The 23,945-nt window shown below is 38.1% G+C and overlaps 1 protein-coding gene across 1 annotated transcript in view; it reads left to right on the top strand.

The window, feature by feature from the left end:
- Positions 1-23,945, top strand: part of SLC41A2 (solute carrier family 41 member 2) — a 57,074-nt gene that overhangs the window by 31,934 nt on the left and 1,195 nt on the right. The window contains exons 9-10 of the mRNA XM_030455033.1: positions 11,572-11,703; positions 12,649-12,797. Of these exons, the coding sequence (XP_030310893.1) occupies positions 11,572-11,703; positions 12,649-12,797 (281 nt within the window). The remainder of the gene's footprint in view (positions 1-11,571; positions 11,704-12,648; positions 12,798-23,945) is intronic.

Genomic DNA, 23,945 nt, shown 5'->3' on the forward strand with positions numbered 1-23,945 from the left:
ATTAATTATGACCACTTTTTTTCCACCTTGATAATAAAAAGGTCATATAGACAATGAGTTTTAGTTTTGAACCACATTGCCTTGATACAATTACTTTTCCAGAGGTTGCTAATGGAAACATAGCATCGGATAGCACCAAAACATTTTTATAAGCTTTATAAGCTTTGCTGCAGTTGAGGATTGGTTTATCTGTTGCTGCAACCATTAGGCAAGCTGTTCAGTAAGAAGAGGAAATCATATTTTTTTGACAAAATTATGTTCTTGGCAAGTTCATGTTAGCTCATTTTACAGCTTTCATATCTTCTAGATGATTATAAGTTATCTTTTTAATAATGTGTTCTAATACTTATGTAAGAATACAAATTTCACTGCTATACAGGTTCCCCAGATCATCCTTTTGGGCCCTTTTTAAAGATATATTTGCTGGTTTTCCCATTACAGCCCACTGGTATTCTCTGACCTCCGAGATAATCAATTTGCAAAAATAATCACTACTAATTTATGTATTTCTCATCAAGCTCTCTGAGGATGCACTAAATTTAACTTACCCTCCGGCACTAATACATATGAGTTTGCGATATCACCATTTTAATGAAGGGAGTAGACAAAAGGAACTGAGTATTTCTGTCATCTCTAGAGCATATTTCCTGTTATTCTTTCCCAGTAAGGTCCAAGATTTCCTTTCTTGTACTTTTAATATGAAGCATCTCTGTGGTGCACTGGTGTTACTTGCCAACTGTAAATTCATTTTTACATTGCAGCCTTTATGCTCCCTTGCCCGTGCTCTGTCTTTATACCAATTTGAAATTGCAAGTACTTGCATCTACCTTCTGTGTGGTTCCAATCTGATTTCTAGATACCCGAAGAGCAGGGCAGACATGTTGATCTTCAGCTTTTTTCTGCTTTACATTTGTAACTTTTGTTTTTTGGTAAGTCCCTGCATTTGCTTCCTAAGAGAGGAGGATTGTTTATTCTTTTTTGGCAAATGTACCGAACCAATACTCTTACTAATGGTCCTGCTTTCCTAGGTGACATCCCTTGATTACAAAAGCCAGCAACTGTCTGGTGCTATTTTTCCTGTTTCCCCACAGGCTTCCTTCTCCGTTCCAGTATAGTACCAGAATAGAATCATAGAATCATAGAATCATAGAATTGGCTGGGTTGGAAGGGACCTCAGAGATCATCGAGTCCAACCCTTGATCCACTTCCGCTGCAGTTACCAGACCATGGCACTGAGTGCCACATCCAGTCTCTTTTTAAATATCTCCAGGGATGGGGAATCCACTACTTCCCTGGGCAGCCCAATCCAATATCTGATCACTCTCTCCGTAAAGAAATTATTTCTAATATCCAACCTAAACCTCCCCCGGCACAACCTGAGACCGTGCCCTCCTGTCTTGCTGAGAGTTGCCTGGGAAAAGAGACCAACCCCCCCCTGGCTACACCCTCCTTTCAGGGAGTTGTAGAGAGTGATGAGGTCTCCCCTGAGCCGCCTCTTCTTTAGGCTGAACACCCCCAGCTCCCTCAGCCTCTCCTCATAGGATCTGTGCTCGAGTCCCTTCACAGTCTGGTTGCCCTCCTTTGGACCTGCTCCAGGACCTCAATCTCCTTCCTAAACTGAGGGGCCCAGAACTGGACACAGTACTCGAGGTGTGGCCTCACCAGGGCTGAGTACAGGGGCAGAATCACTTCCTTGGACCTCTCTGTAGGCCCACTTATTCTCTATAGGTTCACTTCAATCTAGACTTGCTACCATTATTGGATACAGGTCTTATGGATATGCACCTCTCTAAAGGCCTCATGCTCCTACCAGATGTTGCAGGGATGATTGATGGTTTTTTACCCTGTAAAAGCTCTTGTAAGGGGAACTATGCATCCTATGCAAGGTCATTTTCTTTCATGGAAATTGGCAGTGAAACTTGAGATTGGCTGCAAGTTTGCATTTTCCTTTTTTAACATTTTTAGCTAATGGTTTGACTTAATAATTCTAATTGCTAAGAGTGACAGCTTACTATAAACATGTCTCTAGAGAAAAAGGTAAACGAACCACTTTGGTTCTGGTTTTCTTTCATAAGTTTATAAAAAAATAAAGACAAAATGTATACATTCTTTAGAAAAAACTTGAGAGAAGAATGTCTAGACAGAAGCTGTGCATACCCTGGGTGATTAGCTGAAAGGTCAAAAGATAAATGAAGAATTAAGTGTGTGGAAGACAGGGAAAGCTCTCTTTGCTATTGAAGAGTCTACTGAGGCCATTGGAGCAGGCATGGAGAGAATCCTCCAAGAAGGCAGGGACAGCAAAAGTCATGCTTGTAGCTGTGAGAGTCTCACAGTAGGATCCCGTTGTGATGATTCCTGTGATGATTGTACCACTCACATTCACAATGTTGCTTTTTTCATAAGAAATTTTATATTTCTAGATTGTTCTTAGCTTTTGTCATCACAGAATGGTTTAGGTTAGAAGAGAATGGTTGAGGTTAGAAGATCCCCCAGATTATCCAGTCCAACCTTTGACCAACACCAGTATCTTCCTCTTGGACTCCACAATGCCTGAGAGTTACTTTACAAGCCACATCGGGTGCCTTAGTCTCTTGTTAGTTGTTTCTTTTCATTCTTAGCTCCTTCTTTTCTTGTGTGTAAATCATTCTTTCGCCAGCTCTGAAAGTTTTAACTTCTTTATTGTCTAGCTAGGGACCCTCAGCAAGTTGTGCCTGTATTTTCAGAAACTTTGCTACCATCCCAGACTTAAACTCTACATTGTAAGAAGAGAAACCTCAAGCCAATCTTCATTTTGGAGCTTGTAACAAGCTCACAAGTAGCCTAATAGGCCAAGACTGGAGTATTGCAGTGCCAGCATAAGGTAAAGTTAGCCTAAGGCCAATGGCTTGTCACTGCCAGTAGCAGTAATGTCTTGGCAGTGCCACTGGACAAGAACAAAGCACAAAGGAGTTTCCTGGTTTTCCTTCCTCCATAGAAGAGGAAAAGGGAGTACTGAGTAAGTGTTGTATATGCATGTGCTAGCCCCCTCAGAATTCTAAGGATGGAGGTGTTTCTATGGAAAATTCAGAGAAAATAGGTTGTGTGTGAAGGATGCAGAGCAAGTCTGTTTTATGGGACACCTCCCGGAAAAGGAAATTGTAGATAGGTGACTTTTTTTTTTGATTGCTGTTAGATCAGCCTCTCCTGGGTTTCATAATTCTACTGGCACCTTTTGATATTGCTGGTCAGTATAGTGCAGTAAACTGGAGTTTAGGAAATCTTTCAGTTAAAAAAGCATATCTGTTGACACTCATTTGCTGACATAAAAGGTGTGCTAGACCACTTAACAGATGGCTTTTTAAATATTAATAGTGTAGAAAGCTTTTTCTACCAGTGCTTTCCTGGCCTTGGGATTCTCATTATAAGCCCAACTAGCAAAAGGATCTCAGGGTTTTCCTTCAGTATGCTTTTCAGATGCCTTTTCCTTTCTCTTACCTTAAAGCTTGTTGCTCCTATGACACAAAACCTGAAGGAAACCTGGAAGAAATGCTGTAGCCCATTGGGATTGTGTCCAGCCAGAATTTGAGGACAGTGGAAATTGTCCAGGTTTTCAAGCTGTCACTATTTTGGTTTTTTTGGTTGGTTGGTTGGGTTTTTTTGGTTGGTTGGAGGTTTTTTTTCCTAGTACCTCATATCTCAAAATCCTGAACTGTATACACTGCAAAATTGTTGGAAGTTAGGCTTCCAATGTTCACTATTAGGTAGCTTTAAACCTGGTCTTGTCTAGATGGTTTGCATGTCCTTAGATGTGAGACAAATTACTTTCAGCACATATGTTACAATGTGGAGCCATAAATCTTTTGGTTTAAGTAATACTGGTCTGGAGTCTGAGCAACCTCAAAGGTTCCTACCCCTATCAACAATAACTGCAAGTATTTGCAATGAATATTAAAATGCCTCTTAAGCAGGTAGGCATTTATAGTCAGCTTTACTTCTAGTAGCCAGAAGTATTTCACAACTGCTTTGCCATTTTTCTCCTGTTAAAAACATTTCTTGAGATGAATAATTTTTTACTTTATGCTTGGTTGGCTTAAATTGTAACTTTTCTAAAAATAAATCAATAGTTCTGTGGTTTCAGCAACTGTGGTTCTTGCAAACTGCTTGAGATTTAGATGCTTGTGTCTGAGGTACTGAAGTTCTGAATAAAACAACTAAGCGTAGCTGTGCATCAGCCTAGACACTCAAGCTGATCTTTGTTTTCTAATGGATGAGATGGATAAAATTTGTAAATCCTCTTACAGCATCAGAGCATGTTGAATTTGGCTCAAGAATTGCAATTTGCAAGTAACCGACTTCCTTCTGTGCAGCAAAAAGATAATGCCTTAAAAAATTACATGCTTCTGAATATGCCTCTGAAATGAACTAAGGTGCAGTTACCAGATAGAGCCCCTTTTCTCTTCATTTTTAATTGTGTGCTTAACCAAAACAATGTTTGAGATCCTCCAAGTGTTTGCATTTCAGGAGTTACTGCATGGTAACACACATAGGTAGACTTTGCCCTGTTTTAATGCATTTTGTAGAATGGAGGTTCTGCAGATTAATTCTGAAGATGTTTGAAAATCAGAAACACACTGCAGGCTTTATGTAGAGAAATTTGCCTTTACAGATGGTTGGAAACAATGCTCTTCAAGGGTAACATTAAATGGTTTTAAGTATTTCTTACTCTTTGGCTGTACATGCTGTAAGATTATTTGATATCTGGAGGGAGTAATATAGAATAAGGAATATGAGAAACCCATATGAAAAGATCTAACACAAAAATTACTGAATGTCTGTTGTCTGGGAGATGAAAGTTAAGCTTATGTAGTGTATTTCCCAAACTCTTACCCTTTTTGTCTATTAATAGGACAAATCGAATTACAAACTTCCATTTTTTCAGAGCTTTTACTGTAAATTGGGTGCTTTGGAGAATATGGAATGAAAAAAACCCAGAAATTATTCCTTCTCAAAAAAATTATCCATTTTTAATAACTTTGCATATTTTAATCTCTTATAGGCTACTTGTACTCTCAGCTTTCACAAAACAGAGAAGTCCTTTGATTAGCAGATACCCTCTCTCAGATAGTTGAGCCTCTTAAATTGCCACTGTAAAAGACAAGGGAAAGAATTAGTGTACCTATATGGTAGTAGAGCAATTTGGCTGGCTAGCAAATTAATTTTTCTGCATCCTGAATAAGGAAGAATGTAATAGTCTCAAAAGGCACCTATGCTGTACTAGAACTTTATAATTTAGTCTTTATTTTCACATGAAATAGGAGAATTATTTTGGTTCTGGATATTTAATTCAAATGTCTTACTGGTTGGTAGTTTTACTGGATTTTAATTGCTAGCCTGTACATGTAAATCTGCATATTCTAAGCAATTAGAGATTTCAGTAATTATTAGTTTTCATGTTAAGATTATTTCCAGAATGTTTTCATTTTTTTACAATCGGGGAACAACTTTTAATTAGGCATAAGAAAGAAATAATTTCTAAGTAAAACGAAAAATAAACTATTCCATTTTAAAGTGTAATCATTTGCATATATAAAGTTGTCTCAAAAAACATCCCTAGAGGAAAAACTAATTTCTGTGTTTTTCCCTAAACATTTTTAAGTATTAAAAGAAATGCATCAAAGTGCAAAGGAAGATAGAATAAATATGGATCAAAAAAACATTGAAAAGAACTTCATTAAGCTAGGCTTCTATTCTAAGTATTTCAGTTGTGTAAAACATGATTGCTTGAAGTTAGTGATAGAGAGGTCAAGGCAAAAATTGATCTTGAATTCAATGAAATTTAAAAAATTAGAGTTCTTGGTCAGTATTGTAACTGAGATTCTTTTGCTTCCTTTTAATTTCATTTTTGTCATGCAAATGACATCAAAGAGCAAGTTTTCCACAAAGCCAAATTGACACAACTGACCATTTTGGAATATGGGTTGTATGTGGGAGTGTACAAAAGGGAGAATGTTCATGTCTTCCTTCTCTTGGTAGATTTAAAAGAAAAATCAGTTTGGGATTTGTGTTGGCCTAATTCTTCCCTTATGTGGATATTAATTGATTTTTGTCCCATTGCACAAACTATGTTGTAGATGCTTGGGAGCAACATGGTATTCTGGCACTGGTTATTCTCTCTTCAAAGAAGTGGATTGCTGAAAATCTTTCATCTTGATGAACTGATATGCATAAGGTGGTGCCATTCCTGTACAATTGTTTGTGTGCCCCATCATGCAACTGTTCTTTATGGTCCTGTGAATAGTTAAGGCACAGGTCATTAAAGCTAAATATATCTTGTGGTCTCAGTGTGTCACAGTTTAACACTGGCCCGGCAATTAAACTGAGTAACAGACACTCTCTATTAATCTCTCTCTCATCCCTGATAAAGAAAGGAGAGAGAATAAGGGAGAGAGACTTATGGGTTGGAAACTAAACTACACAACTTTAATGAAACAGTAATGATAAATAGGAAAAATTGCTAAATATATACAAATATACAGGAAAATGGATACCGCATTCTCCCCCTTTTCCCCAATAACTCTCACGTTACCACCAAGGCTGCAGGGCAGCTCTGGGAAAGTCCAGGCTGGACTCCTGGAGGCAGCAGCAGTGGGGAACTGGAGGCAGGAACACACAGATCTGGGCTGGCACGGATCAGGACCACAGGCAGAGGAACGGACGGGATCCTTCCAGGATGCCGGGTGAAGGAAGGGAAGCAGGAAATCATGGCTTGGTCCTCGTGATGCCTCAAATTTATACTGAGTATGACGTGTATGGGATGGAATACTCTCTTTGGTCAATTCTGGCATCTGTCTTGTCCGTTCCTCCCCAAAGGAGGGCTACAGGTGGGACCTCTTTACTCCTTCTAGAGGGTAAAATGTTCCTCAGAGCTGAGCAGTGTCCTTGGCTCTGCATACCAGTCTCTAGCAGTAACTATAAACATCAAGTGTTATCAGTCCTAGAAGCACACACTGACTGAGAAACTTGTTCTTAATTTCAGCAGGTGCAACTACTTACAAGAGACTTAGCTAAAAGCAAAAGTACAAGACAGAAAATCACCTTTATCCTGGCCCAAACCAGGACACAGTGCTTTCATTGGAGGCAGTTTTCTGTAGGAACCTTTCTTCATTTATATATATTTAAAAATCAGAAAAAAGGAAGAATGAGATGGTGATCTGCAGGAAGTGATCTTACAGGCAAGGGTTTTTGTCATAGAGCTGTGTGCTCTGACTGTTCAGCCTGGAGAGGTGAAAGCACACAGCTTTTTCTCATACAAAGGATGCTACAGTCCATGTGGCCCTGTGTTGGACTAAATCCAGTAAGTTCCAGTAAGTTTGGAACCACGGAGCTCAGAAATGGACTTGATACTCCAGATGTGGCTTCACCAGCATGGAGTACAGAGGGAGCATTACCTCTCTTGGCCTTCTGGTGATGTTTTCCTAATGTAGCCCAGGATGCTGCTGGACTTCTTTTCCTGGAAGGTGGATTGCATGGTCATGGTCAACTTCTTGTTCTCCAAGACCCCCAGGCCCTTCTCTGCAGAGCTGCTTTTCCATATGGTCAACTCCCACCTTGTATGGGTGCTTAGGGTTGTTCCTACCCAGATTCAGGTCTTTGAATTTCCTCTTGCTGAACTTCAGGAGATTCCTCTTGACTCAGTTCCCCAACCCATTCACTTCCCTCTGAATCACAGTACAACCCTCTTGTTTATCAGCCACTCCTCCCAGCTTTTGCTGCAAAATGTTACTCTGTTTATCAAAACATACAAGATCTGAGTTAAAAAGCAGCCTGGTGTGCTACCCAGGGCATTGGATGGTCTCAGGCTAGTCTGCATCAGCAACACCCATCCAGCTTCCCTTAACTTCTCTTTTTTTACCTACTGCGGGTTATGAGACACAGATTTACTTTGAAGTATTCTTTAAGATGCATGGCTGTAAAGTACTTTAATGTGGATTTAGCATGGTTACTTCTATTATTGGATTTTTTTTTTCCCAGATAATGATTAACACAATCATGCCCATAGGCCTATTTGAAAATACATTTGGTTCTACTTTTAATATAATTTTCTGTGCTTGTTAGGCAAAGAAGAACTGTGCTAACAGTTTTCAGAAGAACTATTTATTCTTGCTTAGCCATTCACTGGCTCAATAAAACGATGAGGTTTTCAATTTTCTCTTAATATTATAAGCCAGCATGACATCCTTCCCACTTTAGCAATGTCTCTTCTGCTTATTGACAAAGTAGCACTCTCATATTGAAGTTAAACACATCTGCTGTTCTGAGTGGAATGCAATAGCAGTTGCACGATTTTCCTTTTGAAAGAAATTGTTTTCCTCTGTGTCGTAGTTCTCATGAGAAGGAAAAAAAGTTAACAAAATTAGTCTTCATTATAAAGTATTTGCTATGATGACTGCAGTACTGTTTCCCAGGAAAAAGAAAAACCATTCTGACTTAAATATTCATGGAAACAGCCCTCATATATGTCTACAGAAATTTTCATAGTATTGCCAGCTACTGAGCACACTACCATTTTATGCATTGAGAAGGTGCTGAGAAGCTATCAGTTTTCTCTACTGACATTTTGTCAGCCTACTTGGTTTTTATCTGTTTTCTGCTTCTTGCAGGGAGCTGATTAATGTGATACTGCTGATATAATTTCACATACATAGTAACTGCTGTTACAAAACAAATGGAGTATCTCTGTACATACTGAAGTGATTGATTCAGTGCAAGCAGAGCTTTATACAAGTCATTCTACGACCAAAAGAATCATGAAACCTGATTCCATGCTGATTTGTATCCCAAGTTTTTAGAGCACTAGATAGCCCTTTCAGCCCCCAGTATTCCCTGTGGCCTCATGTCCCTCTAATACCTGCTGCTTACAACATTCTCTGTATTCTCCCTCTGCAGTTCACATCATCATTCCTTTTCTGTGTCATTGAACTGCTGGGTGGGTAAAAGACATCCTGCTAAGGGCTGACTGGCAGCTGGTATGCTTATGGTCTTAGCTATACAGTTTATATTACTACCTCTGTATCACTGAGAGCAGGGGTTTGAATCTTCCTCTTTATTTTCCTAGCCCCTCTTTCCTCTTTGTTAGCCTGTTTAACCATACTTGGAGGTAGTTTGTGTCCCTATCCTTGTGTTGTATGCGGTTGGAATTAGTCCAAAGGTTCAAAAATAATTAGGAGGAAGCATTGGTAGGTGAATGGCAGAACTAAAAGGCAGTGTGACTGCTACTATCCATCATCACATGTAGTTGACAGGTTGAGACTGGGTGGGTTGTGTGGATTCTAGAAGCTTTTCACACTTCGTACACTTGCCTGTTTTCTGTGAGTTAAAAATATACCACTGATACTAGGTTATTGAGACTCAGACCAAATGAAACAAAATAGTTTTGCTTAATGTATGAATATTGCACCTCTAGTTAACTAAAACATAGTGTGTATATTCGACTTTCCTATAATTAAAATAGAAAAGAGACTGTTACACCTCTTGAAATCACTTTTCACACTGCCTGTTTTGGTTAGCTTGTCAGCTTCCTTTGCAGAACAGATATAACCTCCTTTTACCAGTGCCCCACGGCTGTCCAGTTTGTTTTACAGTCCCTTTTAATACTTTTCAGTATTTTTCTTTTTATTGATGTGCACAATAGGGCTAGGGGCATACTTTCTCGAAGCAATGATTATAAAAGGAAAAAGATTTTTCATTAAAAGCTACCCAGCAAAGGACTGACAATCAGTCTCATACATTCTCTCATAGACTTGTCCATGTCTCTGTTCCATTTCCCTTAATTCTTTTCTCTCACTTAGTTTCTGTTGTTATTAATTAGGGAAAGAGGTCCTGATTATCTGTCATATTTCTGATTGTCTGAGTTTGTTGAGGCAGATAATTATCAGTCACAAGAGGAAATTGCATATGTCCTAGAAGATACTTGAAAGCTGGGGGGGCTTTGTGCCAACTGGTTTATGGTGGCATTGCTACAAGCCTCCAAGCATACCTTGAAAAACAGTCCTATTTAATTCTTCTATTTCTTCTTGTAGTGCTATAATAGATATAGATAGTGAGAGTTTAGTAATTTTTTTCTTGTAACGTTGTGTCAGTTATTGTAGTTGTCAGCCTGCTTGTAATTACCCAGATTGCTTTTGTCCCCTCTTTTTTAAGCAGAAACCCTTTCTTATTTTCTAGTCATATGGCACCATCCTCAGCTTTGTAGCTTTATTAAGAAGCAGTTTTACATAACAGCTCTTTCATAATTCAGTCACACACAAATTATCTGATCCCCATCTAAATATAATGCATTGATCCTTAATTTTATTTCTGCCTTCCTTTACATACCTTATTCTTATTTGCCAGACATCTTAAAATTATTGCTCTTAGTGAAAAGACAGACTTTGGCTCCTACTTAGATTGATTTTAATCTGTTTAAACCCCTTTTGTATTTTCTGTAAATCCATTATTTGACTTCTGATTCTGTCGTTTCTCTGAAAAATCTGCTGTTATTTTAATCTTCTCTGCAAAGACTGACTCTGCCTTTGGGTAACTCATGTTTTCTCCCTTTATCTCCTGCCTGGGAAATGCAGGTAATTTTCATAAACAGTCCTTTCTGCCAATTCCATGGTTTTTTTTCTACCTTGTTTCCTGATTTTTATTTGAAGCCTTTTGCTTAGAAGTCACAGTCCCTTGTTAGATCTGCGATTAGTTGTCTTTAAGCAGTGATGAGACAGGAACTCTTTGAGTTCTCAGTACTAGATGTTTGTCCCAACCACACCAATAGTCTTCAAAGAAACAGGGCAAATATTGTCTTCTAATGACCGCAGACATTTGTTCTGCAGCCAAAGCCCCAAACATCAGATCAACAAATCAGTTCAACTGTTCCCTCCCTGAAGTGTTCAAGGCCAGGTTGGATGGGGCTTGGAGCAACCTGGTCTTGTGGGAAGTGTTCCTGTCCATGGCAAGGGGTTTGGAACTTGATGATCTTGAAGATCTCTTCCAAACCAAACCATTCTATCATTCTATAAACTACAATAAACAAGAACTTTCCCCTTCTGCTGCAGGGGCAAGATCTGCACTTACTTCTGCCTAATCATATCTTCCCAGAGCAACACATTGCTATATAAAGCACATGGGGAAAAAAAAAACAACAAACCAAACGTGCTTGGTAAGCAAGGAGACAACTGTAGAGTACAATAGAATATTGTAGTAGGGAGCAATAGAAGGGAGCTTCAAGTATGAAAAACATCAAATCAAACCTTTGGGGGGAAACTCTTGCACTTACCTTGAAGTAAAAATTATCTCAAAACATGAATTTCCAATTTGTATATTTCAAGTATCTAGTGATACACCAATTTGTAGCCCAAGTTTTTTGACTTATTTTAGCATTTGGGTTAGCCTGGCTATAACAAATATACATTCTAAATTTGTTTCTCTTTGACTTTTGTATGTAAGGGACTGTTGCTAAACATTGAGGAAGCTGGTAGATTTGCAAAACTGTTGCCGAGTAGAGGGGGGAAAAAAAAGTTAGAAATCTACCATTTGTTCCCTTTTGTATTTCAGGTATTGGTGGTAATCTAGTAGCTATTCAAGCTAGCAGAATTTCTACCTACCTCCATTTGCACAGTGTTCCTGGAGAGCTGCCAGAAGAAGCCAAGGGCTGCTATTATCCATGCAGAACCTATTACGGTACAGGTATGTATCAGTGCATTGTTAAAATTACTGCCTCATGTCTCCTCTTTATTCCTGTGTATGCCAGACTGTACCACCAGTGAGAAATGTCAACAAACTGAAGCTGTTGTATGTAATTCCCAGTTAGCACAGGCTTGGCAGCTCCCTGCAGCTGTTTGCCTGTGAGAATCACAAGGAACTGTAGGAGGCAACACAGAGAGAGGAACAGAGAAGTGTAACCCTGGGAAGCAGCAAAGATAGGGACTGACAAGGCAGGACACTATGATAGCCACTCAGAAGGATTTCAATTTTCATCTTTCCTTAGCTTGTTTGCCTGCTCCTAACCTTTGTTATTTAGCTTCAGAAGTTCAAGCCAATCTCCTGTTAGGACCAAACTTTGTGTTTAACATTATTACTCAGCCAAATTCCTGCTTTCCATTTCCCATTTGCTGTTTTCTTTCAACATTCTTGCTTCACAGCCTATTCCTTCCCTGCATTACCCCCTTTTCTAATAACATAGTATCTGTGGTGAAATGTGATGTGTCAACAGCATGCATTACACTTTTATATTTATGAAATGAATTGGAACAGATCAGAAAATGGTATATGTGGGATTACTTTTTAGAAGTATAAGGTACTTTTGAAAATGCCTTTAATATGGTGTCCAAAACATCCTCTTTCCTAGGAAGGCTCTAGATCACTGCAGTTCCAAAAAAGCAGGTGGTATTACATGAGCACAGAATGAAAGCAGGCAGTTTGCACCCTACTTAACCTTTCTGGCAGACACTAGGCTTGACTTTTTTTGCTCCTGTGAAAATCCTCAAGGTGTATTTCAGCAGTAAATAATGCCTGCTGTTCCTCAGGGGTTGATGCTGTGGAATTCCAAAACTGCTTTTTTATATTAAAACAAATAAAAATCTGACATAGTCTCTGTACAGCTTAATTGAATTTTGGATTTTTTAATTGTAGGAGTAAATAACAAATCAGCCCAAGTTCTGCTTCTTTTGGTGATTCCTGGACACCTGATTTTCTTGTACACTATCCACTTAATGAAGAGCGGCCACACATCCTTAACTCCTATCTTCATAGCAGTGTATTTGTTTGCAGCCCTGCTACAGGTAAGAACAAGTACAGCCTGAAAATGCTTGTGTTAAATCAGTGTCTTGAAGAAAATCATCTTTGATCTGATATCTGAAATCCCAGGAATAGGACAAGAAGGTATGGGTTAATACAGATTTTCAGCACAGTTTTGAAGTAATTATCTCCACAAGTACATGGTTTACACAGGTGCATCTGTATTGTGAGTGGTTTTTGGAGGGCACTTGACTGCTTTATTTCCAAGTCATGCATCATGCATTTTTCTCTTTCACATGCTTCTTGGAACCATTGCATCTAAAAGTTCCATTATTTTAATCAACCAGAGGGGAGATGGAGAGAAGGAAAAGTAGCATTTATGAATAATTCATACATCAAAGAAATCTCTCAAGGAAATCTCCTAAAATGGTTCACAGTTTTAGTTGGCATTTTAAGAAATACAGTAGATGAGGATGTTATGGCTTGCTTGGTGGGTTTTTAATATTTACTAAAGTTGAAATTAGTCAGACAGCAATCACTGGGAAAAAAAAAAAAAGTAATTGTATCAATTGACAAACGTTGTTACATTATTTTGGGTGGTTTTACCTAGTGGCCTATTCACTCCCGGCAAGAGCAGTTCTTGAAAGATGCCTTTTCAAATAGCAGTATCTTAAGGTGAAACAATTTCACTTGAAGAAATGAGTAATATAAAATTAAATGTTTTGATTAAATCCACAGCCAATTTTTAGCTAAAACTTGGCTGAAACTATAATGTTTCATTGTACCTTAAAAACAGAAATTGACTGTGCATCTTGCACACTAAAAATACAGTTGAAATATCCATAAGTTAAATATACATACTGCCTCTAGAAATGTGACTAATTTAGTTTTAAAATACAAGCAGCATTATCATCAGTCGATACTTAAAATCATAATTTTTCTTGTTCTGAATTGTCTTTCTGTATTTTTCACACTGCTCTTTCAATGTAGATAGGAATTGAAAACTTAACATTTCAATTTCGTATGAAAATTCTCTACTTCTTAGTAGAACATACTGGTAACTTTCCAACCTTCGCAAGTGAGAATGTCATGTTAAAAGTCACAAGTTACTTTTCATTTTTGTCTTGCTTATTATTCCTAGTTTGTGAACTTATCACTTTTTTAATGTGTTTTCCCAATGAAATTATGCTATTTCTTCACTCTGTTCTATCCATCTGACTGTCCTTTCTACTGACTTCGGAATCCTTTGACCCATTTCAGTCAAGTCTTTCTGTGTCTCAGCTCCCTTAGTGATCCTAGGTTCTTATAAGCTTAGAAAAAACACATTGGGAAGAGAGTCCCTGTTAATGCCTCTGCTGAAGTTAAGACTGCAGTGTGATTTCAGCCATTGTAATCACAGATTTCGCTTGGGAATCAACCTGAATTCACCCATCTATATGATATCCATATAGTCCTCCATCTCACAGAACTGCAGTCACTATATGTTTAGGGATACAATCCTTTTCCTCAGCAGCAAGGGATAGGATAAGATGAGAGAGGGAAGTTCAGCTGAAAACCAGGTGAAAGCACTGCAGCAGGACTTGCAGATCACACTGCAGTTCAGACTCAGCATCCACGCGTATACACGCATAAAGTTGATTTTTGTAAATTCAAGGTCTGATTACAGTATTCAGTTTTGCAGTTAAGCATCTGCATTGCAGCCCGTAAGACCAGAACTGCTGTTCTTGATTTTTCACTGAGAAATCAGGCAGTTTTTTGCCCCATCCTTTAAAAAAAAATTTTCTTCTTCTGTACCTTCTGTCTTTAGCCATAACAGGCAGTTTGAGATGTATTTACTTTGAAACTGAGCAGCAGTATTGCACTCTATAACTTCTCATGGGACTTGACAGATTTACAATTTGACACCCCATGTTTTTTAACACCTTCTGAAAATATTTATTAGATTCTTTTTCCCATTTTAATTATTCTGGCATTTGTCTTGTAGTGATTATTGTAGTTTTTGCATGCCTCTAATTAGAGTAGATTTAAAATTTTGAGAGATGGTTCATGCTTTAACCATTAAATCTTGAAGATATGTTATTTACCTATCTGCTCTGACCCACTTCCCTTCTACAGCTGTATGCTTTTAAGTTTATCCTTTTCAAGGAAAACACTTAAATACTGGTAGTCATTCATGTTCCTCTTTTTCAGTGTTATCATCTATGCATCTGGATACAGTAAATACCAGTTTTCAAGCTGCCTTTTCTTTTGGCAGAAACTGACCACATTTTTCCAGAGTGCTTTTATTTTTTTTTGACTCCTGGTGCGTGCTTTTCCAATTCTGCTGTAAAATTGAAAAACTTCACAACTACTCATTGTTATCTCAATTATCAACAAAACAGTCTTTTGAGCAGTGAGAGCTGCATTCTAGGAATTTTTTATAATATATTTGACTTTGCCTTTATTTTCACTTCGCATGGAAGGCATATGAAAATGGATGTCAAAAATTACAAGCCTGCTTTCAGGCTAAATCTTTTATTTTTGAGGTGTTGGATGATAATTTAATAGAACAGAGTGATTCCCAAAGGTAACAGTCCTGTGCTTGAGGAGGTTTGATATCACTACTTTGCCCTTTCCAAATCATCATTTATATAGAGCTGAAGGGCAGAAAGGGAAGCTGAATAATACTTATGGCAATATACTACCTATTTAATTTTTTCCACTATGTTAAAAATTGATGCTAAATTAAAGAAAAAATACACACAATAGCGACAAAGTGAATTTTCTGTGTTTAAAATTCAAGTGACTATTGTAAGATGGTAAATTATCTAATAACATATTTTACAGTCAACTGAGATAGATTTTTAATTAACTTCCAGGTCTAGCTAATATCTCTGATTGTCCAGCTCTGTTTTTTTTAAATGGAGAGGAAGGGGTTAGGGAAATGACAAAAGCAGAACTGGACAGGGGATCAGACCCAGCCAGCATGGGTTTAGGAAGGGCAGGTCCTGTCTGACCAACCTGGTCTCCTTTTATGCTCAGGTGACCCGTCTGGTGGATGAGGGGAAGGCTGTGGATGTGGTCTGCCTGGACTTCAGCAAGGCCTTTGACACCGTCTCCCACAGCATCCTCCTGAAAAAGCTGTCAGCCCACAGCTTGGACAGGAGCGCCCTGTTCTGTTGGGAACTGCTAGAGGCCCCCAGAGAGTGGTGCTGAATGGTGCTGATCCAATTGGCGGCCGCTCACCAGTGGTATCCCCGAGGGGATACTGGGCTCAGTTCTGTTTAATATCTTCATTGGTGATTTAGATGAAAGAATTGAGTCAACCATCAGCAAATTCGCAGACGACACCAAGTTGTGGGGGAGTGTGGATCAGCTGGAAGGCAGGAGGGCTCTGCAGAGGGACCTGGACAGACTGGAGAGTTGGGCTGATTCCAACGGGATGAGGTTCAACAAGGCCAAGTGCCGGGTCCTGCACTTTGGCCACAACAACCCCATGGGGAGCTCCAGGCTGGGCACAGAGTGGCTGGAGAGCAGCCAGACAGAGAGGGACCTGGGAGTCTGGATTGACAGGAAGCTGAACATGAGCCAGCAGTGTGCCCAGGTGGCCAAGAAAGCCAATGGCATCCTGGCCTGTATCCGGAACAGCATGGCCAGCAGGTCCAGGGAAGTGATTCTGCCCCTGTACTCAGCCCTGGTGAGGCCACACCTCGAGTCCTGTGTCCAGTTCTGGGCCCCTCAGCTCAGGAAGGAGATTGAGGTGCTGGAGCAGGTCCAGAGAAGAGCAAGGAGGCTGTGAAGGGATCCAGCACAAGTCCTGTGAGGAAGGGCTGAGGGAGCTGGGGGTGTTCAACCTGGAGAAGAGGAGGCTCAGGGGAGACCTCATCACTCTCTACAACTACCTGAAAGGAGGTGTAGCCGGGGGGAGGTTGGGCTCTTTCCCCAGGCAGCTCCCAGTAAGACAAGAGGGCATGGACTTAAGCTCTGCCAGGGGAGGTTTAGGTTGGATATTAGGAAATAATTCTTTACAGAGAGGGTGATCAGGCACTGGAATGGGCTGCCCAGGGAGGGGGTGGATTCTCCATCCCTGGAGGTTTTTAAGAAGAGACTGGATGTGGCACTCAGTGCCATGGTCTGGTAAACACAGTGGTGGTGGATCAAGGGTTGGACTTGATGATCTCAGAGGTCTGAGGGCTGATTCTGTGATTCTGTGAATGTTACAATAAGCCGAAAAAAAATCAAGGAGATGTTAATGCAAAACCTTTAAGTATGATTTTCATATTTCTCTCTTCCTCTGACAGTTTATACTATTTAATATCTCTACCGTAAATTTGTGCCATGCATATGTATTCTGTTTGGCATTTTAGCAAGACTTTTTCAGATTGCCTGTAAATTTCCAATATTCCTCTGCCCAAAGTGATAAAATTGAATTTATTTGCATTGAAAGCTTTATACAGTGTTACTGAAGTTCCAGTTAGGTAGTTAATTTAATTATCACCCAATTCTGATACTCTCATTGTTTTATTTTTTTCTCATCACGCATGCCCACCAACTGCTTTCCTTTCTTCTCCCTACCTGTTCTTAGATATTCTCTCTCCAGCATGTCATTTCTCAGCATGAGAAAGAAGTAATTAATATGGTATTTGTACATTAACAATAGTATGATTTAGTTATTGATCAAAAATACACTCTGTAGTAAACCAGAGTACAGTTTCACCGGATATGTTATTGTTTCCAAAAATCATTGAATAAGGTATTTTAAATTGTAAGAGCAGCCAGTGTTATGATCTGTGCTGTCTCTGATTCTCTATGAATAAAACAGTTCTGAGTTTCAAGACAAGAAAACCCAGGAAGTGTTAATTTAATTTCTGTACCTTTTAATAGTACAGTTCTTTCTGTTCTTTAAATAAATATATATTCTTTAAATGTTCTTCAATGAAATTTATAAATCAGTTCTATCAAAATCCAGCCCAATACACCTTTTAATTATCGTGGGCCTAGGATTTCACAATTACATTTCCATTAAGGTGGGTAAAACTGCACAAATCTTTATATTAATCTGCTTCCAATTAGAACTTTTAGGCTTCAGTTCAAAAGGGCTGAATTGGCTCTGTAATGAAGAGTCTGCTCTGTGTTTATGAATGGCAGAATCAGTGGAAAATGCAAAAAAAAATTATGCCCTGTAAGCATGTAGGGTACTTCACATAATGCTGCATACAGTATCTGGGCAAGCCAGTTTGCATTAATGTAAACAGTATATTGATTTTAAATGTGTTTGTATTTGCTGATTGGCCTCTGTTTAGGAGGAAGACTCTTTTCCTGAAAATTTTACACAATTGAATCACACATGCTAGTGTGCTACATAGAGTGTGGTGCTTGACCAGCAAAGAATATATGAAACAAAACCAGTCCTCCTCTAAACCTTGACAAAGACTTAAGTCTTTTTTAACTGTACAAGCCTATGAACTGAGGAAAGTTTCCTTCTCTGTCTTGTCAACCTGCAGGAGAATGAGAGCAGCACTGGAACTGCCAAGCCATCAGTCCTTGCAGTGTTCAAAGGCAGCCTCTGTTCTTAAACCTTCTCACTGAGCCAGTAAAATGCCCTCTAAGGAATGTTCACACCTCCAAACCAAATCTGAGCACACAGTTATGTTAAAGACTCAGGGAATAAACAAACAATAGGAGATTCCCAGAGCTATTACCAAGCAAATAAGTATTTCTAAAATGCAGTTCCTCCTATCCAGTGAAGGTCAGATGTCTGCTGCTGTCAAGTAACTTTTGCAGTGCTTCAGGTCTGTGTGGGGCACAGAAAAGTGAAGAATTCAGCAGTGCTCATAATGACTTGCTGCTCACATCAAGAAGGTCTTGGATTTCTCACTAGTGTGAAGATCCTAGTGATGGCATGGGCCTCTTCAATGTGGAAAAATATCTCATGGGGTATACTGTACATTATAGAGAAATAAGGAAGGTTGTGTTTATAGAGAAAATATTGATGTATTTTACATACCACTTTTCTAGTAGGAAAGGTTTCTTCCAAAATATAGAGCATATAACTGCTACACAGACTACATGATTCAAGGAAATATGGAAACTAAGGTCCAGACCTGGACACTTCTGCATATTTAGTGCTTTTTCATTGCAGCATGAGGAGCAGGCTTGCCAGATTCATTGGGATCTAAGTGTGGGTATCACCCACTCTTTCACTTCCAGGCATGTTGCTCTCTGTAGTAGAAACCTGGCCAAGTCACTAGCAGGGTTATATCAAGTTTTTGCCTTCAGAAGGCTGAGCTCAGTGTGCTGATGTATGTAGCATGACAGAGTTGTGCTACAGCTAGTGCAGCACTTAGTGGTCTGGTTTTCACTCCTTATGCAGGCAGGTGACAAACAGCCTGAAATCAGGTCTGCCTTGGTGACACTAGAGTGGCTGGCAAAGCTGCCAGGAAATCAAGAAGACAGTTTAAGGAATTTGAATTTAATCTGTGGAATAAAAAAAAAACCCAAACCTGATTGCCATGAAAGTATCAAATTGATTTAGAAAGAACTTAAGTTAAACTGTTACCCTTTTTTTACTGAGAGTCTTACATAAATTTATGTTGTGCTGTCTGGGCACTTGATACCATCGCATAGCTAATACCAGTTAGCTAGAACACGAACACCAAGAAAGAATTTGCTGTTCCATGGTTTCTCTGCAGCCAGATATTGAAGGAAATCTCTGCATATTTGGGAGAAAGAGTGGACACAATATATATCATATATGCTACCTTAGAAGACTGTGGAGAAAAATTTCTTAAGAATATTTTTTTACCCCAACTCTGAGAGTTCACTGGCTGTAGACAGTGGAAAATCAAGTTGTAGATCTAGTGCAGATCTGTTATGAGTGCAGTAACTACTTAGTTTCTCCTGAAGACATCAAAAGCCTTTTAAAGTCTGAGAAATGTAATATATAATTTTAAAATTAATTTGATGAGGGGTCAAAACCACTAGAAGACCTAAACCATAAATGTGGTGAGAATGACAGTGTGCACACAGTACTTTTTATGGATCCTTAACTGGGATTTTTCAGTCATAATTAAGGACCCCTAAACTTATCTTTGAATTTCATGGATTTATAAGAGTTCTTACGCAGTAGTTACCAAATCTTGTCATGGTTACAGTATAGGTGTATTTTGAGTCAATAAATACATTTGAAAAAAAAAAACCCCACAGTTTATTTACATCTGATTTTCCTGTCTGAAGTAAAAGAACGAAACTATTTTGTAATGCACCTTCACATGGGAATGATTTAAGGTGAACTGGCAGTACTAGCAACATGCAGGATATCCTGTCTATCTAAGGCATGCTAAATAAACTTTTAAAAGGTCTTGCATCTACATACTAAACTTACAGCAGAATTTTGATAATGCCCATGTGAAAAAACATGCAAATATATAATCTAAGCTTTCTCGTTCCAGTCTGATGTGGAAATTCACTAATTGCAGCTACTAATGATTAAACTAATAAAACATGAAAGATTCAAACTTGTATTACACATTTGAATGTTATACTTTTTATCACTGTAAATTTGGCATGCCTTCACTGATGAAATAAAACTGCATTTTAAACAGATGAAAGAAACTGCAAAAATATTACAGCATCCTGCAACATATCAGGATGTTGCAGGAAGCTTGAACAGTATTAAGTATGTTTGGAGGGAGTTATGTATTTTTATTTTATTTTATTTTTATATATATATTATTTTATTTTAAATAGTAGAGTTTCATTCATTCCCATTTCAGAAGTCATAAGAAATAAATTACATGAGAAAATGCAGATGGTTCTTAGTGATCCTTGCTACATGCAGAAGACCAAACCAAATATTTTTGTAGTTAAACTTATTTCTATCTGAAGACCCACAAAGAATGAAAGTAATTTTTTATTCCCAATAACAAAGGAAAAAAACCTGCTTTGTAGTACACAATGTTCCAGTTTCAAGTCTTACAATCATAAGAGTTAAGCTTTCCATAGTAAGGCTCAGTCTTCATTCATATTCAATTTCATTTTCAATTTGATATTCATAATTTGAATCAGAAAGTTCAATATCAAGAATTACTCTCTATTTCTCTCAGTTGTTGTACAAAATACTATGTATACTTATACACCTTATTTTCAGATTCTTCATCATTAAGGTTTCTGAAAGACTTCACTCTTGCTCTTTCCTCCCTCAGTCCATCCCTCCCTCCCTCTCATCTTTGTTACTGTATTCTGCTTTGATTTACCTTCTTGGGACAATGTGACTGTCTGGTCTTTTAAGAAACACTGTCTAAAACTTAAAATGTGTGGTGGTTTGGTTTTTTTTTTTTTAATTTTCCTCAATGTTGATGGTAATCTTTTTCCAGAAGAGTAAAACTTAGCATGATCTTCCTTTTAAAATATCAAGCCATCTGGAATTTTACCTGTATTTTTGCAGTCCTTCCTCTGGGATTTTTTTTTCCTTAATAAGTGACAGGAACACATCTCCCTTTTCCTAAGCAGATATTTTTATGTATCTTGATATTTAGTTATATTTACCTTTCTTAAGCCTTGGGGTTATTTTTCTTCTGTCTGGGAGAACTCCTAGTGCTCTGCTTTATAATTCCACAGCTACTTATCTGTTTCTTTTGAAAAAAACACAGCCCTTTATAGTTCTCTTTCTCTGGATATTAAAAAATTTTTAAATACAAGCTTGATTCTTGAACATTTCTGCTTATATTTACAAGATTTTCTTATTACTTTTCTACAGCATTTCATACTAACCAGATAATTTTTCTGCTATTACTAGGCATTTCTGTACTGTTGGTACCTTTATTTTTTCCCTCAAAACCAGCTGGTTTTCAATTTGAAGTAGGAAAGTTTTTTTCTTCACAGCATGAATGCAGTGAAGTACAAGTACACAATATTTGTACTGCTATGCCTTCTGTGTAATTTGGTTGAAATAACCATAGGTCACTGATAAATCCTATAAAATATGTTTTGCCACTAAAGTATCATGTCTCATGATATCTTCTGGATGGTTTTTTTTTCTTTTTTTTTTTCTTTGAAATGTCTGTCAGATCTTTGTGAGTGACTTTGCTTATCACCTTAAATTCCAGAACTGTGTTACTATCAAAAATTCAGCAAACTCATAGGTAGGGCTTTTCCATGTTTTCTTAAAAAATAACAGTTGCTTGGTGACTTTGAATGTCCCTGCCTAATATTGATAGGAAGCAAAATCTCATTAAAGATGTCAGTCAGATTGATTGACTTCTGTCTTGCACCATTGACTGCTGTCAAGTAAGTTACCATTTCTAAAGACTGATCTCTGTCATTCTTAAATAATAGTGAGTTTATAGCCATGTAGATGCATGATGACAGCACTATTCTGTCACCAAAATAAAGGTGAACTGCAGTCTCTTAACTTATTCTGTAAGCACTGTGTTCTAGCTGCCATTGTATACTTGTATAAGTATCAGTTAATATAATATTCTATAACTTTTTTCCTGTTGCTCACAGAAGCCAGGTCTGTTATAATTTGCATTATATGTTATGCACCCACTAGCAGAAATAGTTTGGAAAAGTTCACAATATTTCCAATTTTTTCACAGTAGTCTAAGTCCCTTATTTTAGGGTGGAAAATATATGGAAAAATGAAACATTTTTATCTCATGTTTTCTAAGAGCCAAAAGTGAATTCTGTCATTTAAACTGAATTGTGTCTGTTATGTCTAATGGGTTGTGTTATAAAAATGCATTATAAGTTTTTCTTGAAAGCAATGCTCTCATCTTCTAAGAGAACATGCATAACTATTGTTGGTGTGAGGTGCTAGTGAGTCTTCTGTGCACATCCTGTAGCAGATGGTAATGTACAGTATCTTTTCTAAACAGGCCTCTTTTTGTCTCTGTTAGAAGAAGGAACTGACTCAAAGAATCTGATAGTCTTCCAAAGAAAACATCTGTTTTAAATATATTTGTTTGGATTCCAGTCAGCACACCTAGGACTCGCATAATTAGTTTAGACTACAGAGTTCCCTTTTCAGAAGATTTGTTTAAGTAAATAAGCCATGCATTTTTCATTAAGCAAATACTCCTCCCTTTCTTTTTTTTTTTTTTTTATTATAAATTCAGCCTTGTATTTTAGTGTGCACTTTTGCAAAGCATAGATAAATTGACAAATATATTCTATAAAATATTATGATTGACCTTCATTTTACTGTGTTTTCAATTGTGGAGGAGTGTCTTGCAACCCTCTTATCCGCATTTCAGTGAGTGCATACAGTTATAAGGATGCTTTTGATACCTATAATTGATAATTTACTATATAAAATGTGAAATGTTTTACCTTTTCTTACTTTTGATACTGCATATTCCTTTAAATGTACACAGCAGGCTTTTCAGTAATTAATTATGGTAGTAACTGTCTTAAGCTTACTCCTTCTAAAGATCTGATAAACCAAAAAAACATAAAATAGGGTGTTTATTTTATCAAAAGCAGCCTCTTAGAAGTGGCAAGAAGAAATGGAAGCTCAGTTAGTGGTCCTTTCTCCATTCATCCCATGCCATGCCACACCACATGATTCTACTGAACCTGAATCTCTTATCATCCAGCTGTGCAACATTAAAAGGATTCTTTTCTAAAACTGGATTAATGGCTATGCATACCTTTGGTATTGAGATCAAACCTCTTGAATGTTCAAACATTCACAGTTGGGAATGAAATCTTTTACTTTGGGACAAATTCAGCCTGGAGTGACAGTTTCATGATACATATTGCAGGTGTGCCTTATGATAGAAGGACAGAAGTTGGTATTTCCTGCATAAAAGTAGTTTCTGGGCCATTTTTTTTTCAGTTCACACACTCCATATTAATCTGTTCTTAATCTGACCCGGTGTTCTTCATGTCATGTCTCATTTCAGCTCATTATAGACCTGTGGAAACAAGAATCACACCTGTGTTGAGTGTTTTCATCTGGGGCAACATCAGTCAGTTCTGAATGTTTGCAAAGCCCCCCACACACTCCTGCTGTACAGAATGGTCTTGTGTGAAAGGTGCCATTGCACATTTGGACATTTTGCTGTTTCATGCTATTTTCAGGAGTTGTTAAGCATAGGGTGGGTGAAGAAAGCCATCAGCAATGCAGTGTTCCTTCAACCTGTGTGTGTGTGATTAACCCACTGAAGTTGGCTGTGTCCTTGTCTCTTGTTGTGGGGAGTTTTAGTCTG

This window comes from Calypte anna, chromosome 1 (assembly GCF_003957555.1).
Source record: "Calypte anna isolate BGI_N300 chromosome 1, bCalAnn1_v1.p, whole genome shotgun sequence".
In the NCBI taxonomy this organism is placed as follows: domain Eukaryota; kingdom Metazoa; phylum Chordata; class Aves; order Apodiformes; family Trochilidae; genus Calypte; species Calypte anna.